A 2,807-nucleotide genomic window follows, 5' to 3' on the forward strand; every position below is an offset into this window, starting at 1 on the left:
TCGTGGCACGATGCCTCACCATACGGGACAAGATCTGGCACATGACCACTTTCGAAACCTCAATCATATCGAGGTATCTAACGCAGATACGTTTCTGGAGTCATCCGTGGCGTTATTGACAATCTGATGGGAAAAGGGTAAATTGGGTGCCGCTAAGGATTATACGAGTCCGACTAAAAAATGGTAAATTGCCATTCCGTCGGGAATTCACCTGGTGCTTTCCTGCTGTCATGAATTTAGCACGAGTTTGATACCAGCTTTTGGCCTCTGCAATAGCGAACACGGAAGGCATGCTGCTCAGTCCCGGTTGTATCACTTGTTTCATTATCCAGAATACATTAAGGCTGACCCCCAATTTTCTCAGCAATTTCCTTCACGATGAATCCGGCTATGGTGTCCACCAAACCTTTCTGAATTCGAACGCTCGTCTACACCGCATTTCGAGGCCTGGCAACGAGTCCAGATGCAATCGTTGCATGATCATCATGCCATGATGCAACGATGCACTGACAACTCGACAATACACACATACATGTGTGAGGAGAAAGAGCTCAGCCAATGGACAATAGAGTTTGCACTGTACTATGCAGAATCATCATGTGCTGTGAGATTGAGTGGCTGTTCTTTTTTCCTAGGATTTCCGGAAAAAAAACGGAAGGCGAGCTCTCATGACCCATATTATCTGCCGAGTAACTTGATAAAGACCGGTCACCGATCCATCGAATGCGTCGATGACTGGCATGACTAAGATAGCAACATGACGATGGGCAACAGCCATGAAGCAGCCATGAAGCTGCTACTAAGAGCTGCTAGGGATCTCTATTGAGGAACTTGGAACATCGGAAGCGCTCTCAGCAACTATAAGATAGGCTCCATATTATCGAGTATGAATGATCATTAATCTATCAGTGAGTTCATTGATGATTTACGTCCAGAACTTCCACTGTGAAAGTTCCAGGATGGTTCCTCTTCTGAATCATATCAAATTGTGACTGCGAACTGCCTTATTCAAAGAAAGGCAGCCCTATTCTAGAGACCGCGCTGTTCATGTAGTTGCACGGAATATCATTGATCATAGTCCTACAATGATCCGAGGTAGTGATGGTATGATGACTGTTCAAATTAGTCCTCGTTCAATTATTATTCAATCCATGATCTTACGAGGGATAATTTGTTGGCGAGCGAGAAATATTTTGCGCTGAAGAGTGAGGCCGCCGCCGCTTCTATACCGAAAGCTTGATGGGACCTACAAAAGCGTTCTTTATTCATAATAACACGAGGGCGATAGTGCGCTTTTGTGGACCAACGGCTAGACTGATCCATGTCACCTCTGAAACTATTCTTCTGATTACACGGGCATCTTTTATTTTTCGCTTCTGACCTACGGGCATCTCATCAATAATGTCCGTAACGTCTACCAACAACAACTTGTTGTACTGAGTACAGTGTGGGAAAATATGCACATGGTCAATCTGACCAGGTCAACTACGTACGTAGGTGACAGTAGGGAAATTCTGAATAAATTTTGGGGAATTTTTATCGGTTTCTGTACACTTCTAACGTACTTCATGTATAAATTCTTGTGATTAGTGAGGAAACTCGTAAGCTCAGTTGAGGAAAGCGAATATATATTCCGACACTGTTGTACTTAGGGGTTAGCAATCGATAATCGCATTATAGTTATCCTAAGTCATGTATCGATTTTTGACCACTTTCACTCAGTTCACTAAATTAGCAATAACAACATGCCTAAATTAAAGAAGGGGAATCAGGACTATTCCCTACTCCCAGTGCTACTAGCTTTCTGGCTGGCAACTCCCATAGCGGCTGTCATTACTTTCTACTTGCTGCAACGAGACCTGCAGGCTCTCTATTCAGTGAGGGAAGTACTTCTTCGATATATTAGAGTTCATTGATAGGTTGAACTGATAGCATTCCTTGCATCTGCTGTTTTTGGCCTAGTGGGAATCAATCCGGATAGTAAAGGGCCGATCATACTTGGATGTATCTCGGCCACGCTCGGTAATATGGGATTCGGTATCACTACGTTCAGTCTAGGTGAAATTAGAAGAAGTTATATCAATGCTGCCCTGAGCCATGTGTGAAAATATGCACATGGTGTTGGTGACAAATTGCCACTGACAATATGAAATTTGTAATGGTTTGTGTACACTTCTACCTGAGCTCTGTAGTTACTGAGAAAACTCCTAAGTTCAGCTGAGGAAGCGATTATGTATTCGAACTCTGAACCTGGGTAAACTGACCTCAGGTACATTTCTCGGAGTTGCTACTGCATTCACAGCAATGGGAGTGTGTATACCAATGCAGGCCTTTGTAATATGGGAGGGGAAGGTGCAGGGATTGAACCAGGGTGAATCGATGCAGATATGCGCATTGGCCGTTTTCCACTATGGAGAGTTCGTGTGCAACTACTGTTTCCAGGATCATGAGAGTATAACGTAAGTGGGAAACTGTAGCCCATGGGTCAAATTAATATTAACTAGCTGACAGCATTACCCCTATCATATGTGAGTGGCGATAGGATTGTGAATAATGAAAAAACCTGAGTCTCTGATTTAGGGGTAAATCAATGAGCAGTGCGAGTGAACGCACGTCGGTCACGGCCTTTGTGACTGTAGCATTGCTGTTATTAAATATTTTTATCCGTATGCAACACCTTTTCAACCAGAAATGCAGTAGGTGACATATGGATTCAACTGCAGGGTCAGTGTTTGTCCTGTAGAACATAAGGCATGTACCAGGTACATGCAGTTGGTCGGTCAGTACTGCTCTTTATTCAGTAGTGG

The 2,807-nt window shown here is 43.6% G+C and overlaps 1 protein-coding gene across 1 annotated transcript in view; it reads left to right on the forward strand.

Annotated features, from left to right (window-relative positions):
• Positions 1 to 1,745: 1,745 nt before the first annotated feature.
• The window catches only part of Pmar_PMAR016759 (protein-s isoprenylcysteine o-methyltransferase, putative), a gene marked incomplete at both ends in the record, with an annotated part of 3,052 nt that continues 1,990 nt past the window's right edge, over positions 1,746 to 2,807 (forward strand). Inside the window, 3 exons of the mRNA XM_002769928.1 lie at positions 1,746 to 1,877; positions 1,920 to 2,022; positions 2,270 to 2,459. Of these exons, the coding sequence (XP_002769974.1) occupies positions 1,746 to 1,877; positions 1,920 to 2,022; positions 2,270 to 2,459 (425 nt within the window). The remainder of the gene's footprint in view (positions 1,878 to 1,919; positions 2,023 to 2,269; positions 2,460 to 2,807) is intronic.

This window comes from Perkinsus marinus, assembly GCF_000006405.1.
Source record: "Perkinsus marinus ATCC 50983 genomic scaffold scf_1104296964394, whole genome shotgun sequence".
Taxonomy (NCBI): domain Eukaryota; phylum Perkinsozoa; order Perkinsida; family Perkinsidae; genus Perkinsus; species Perkinsus marinus.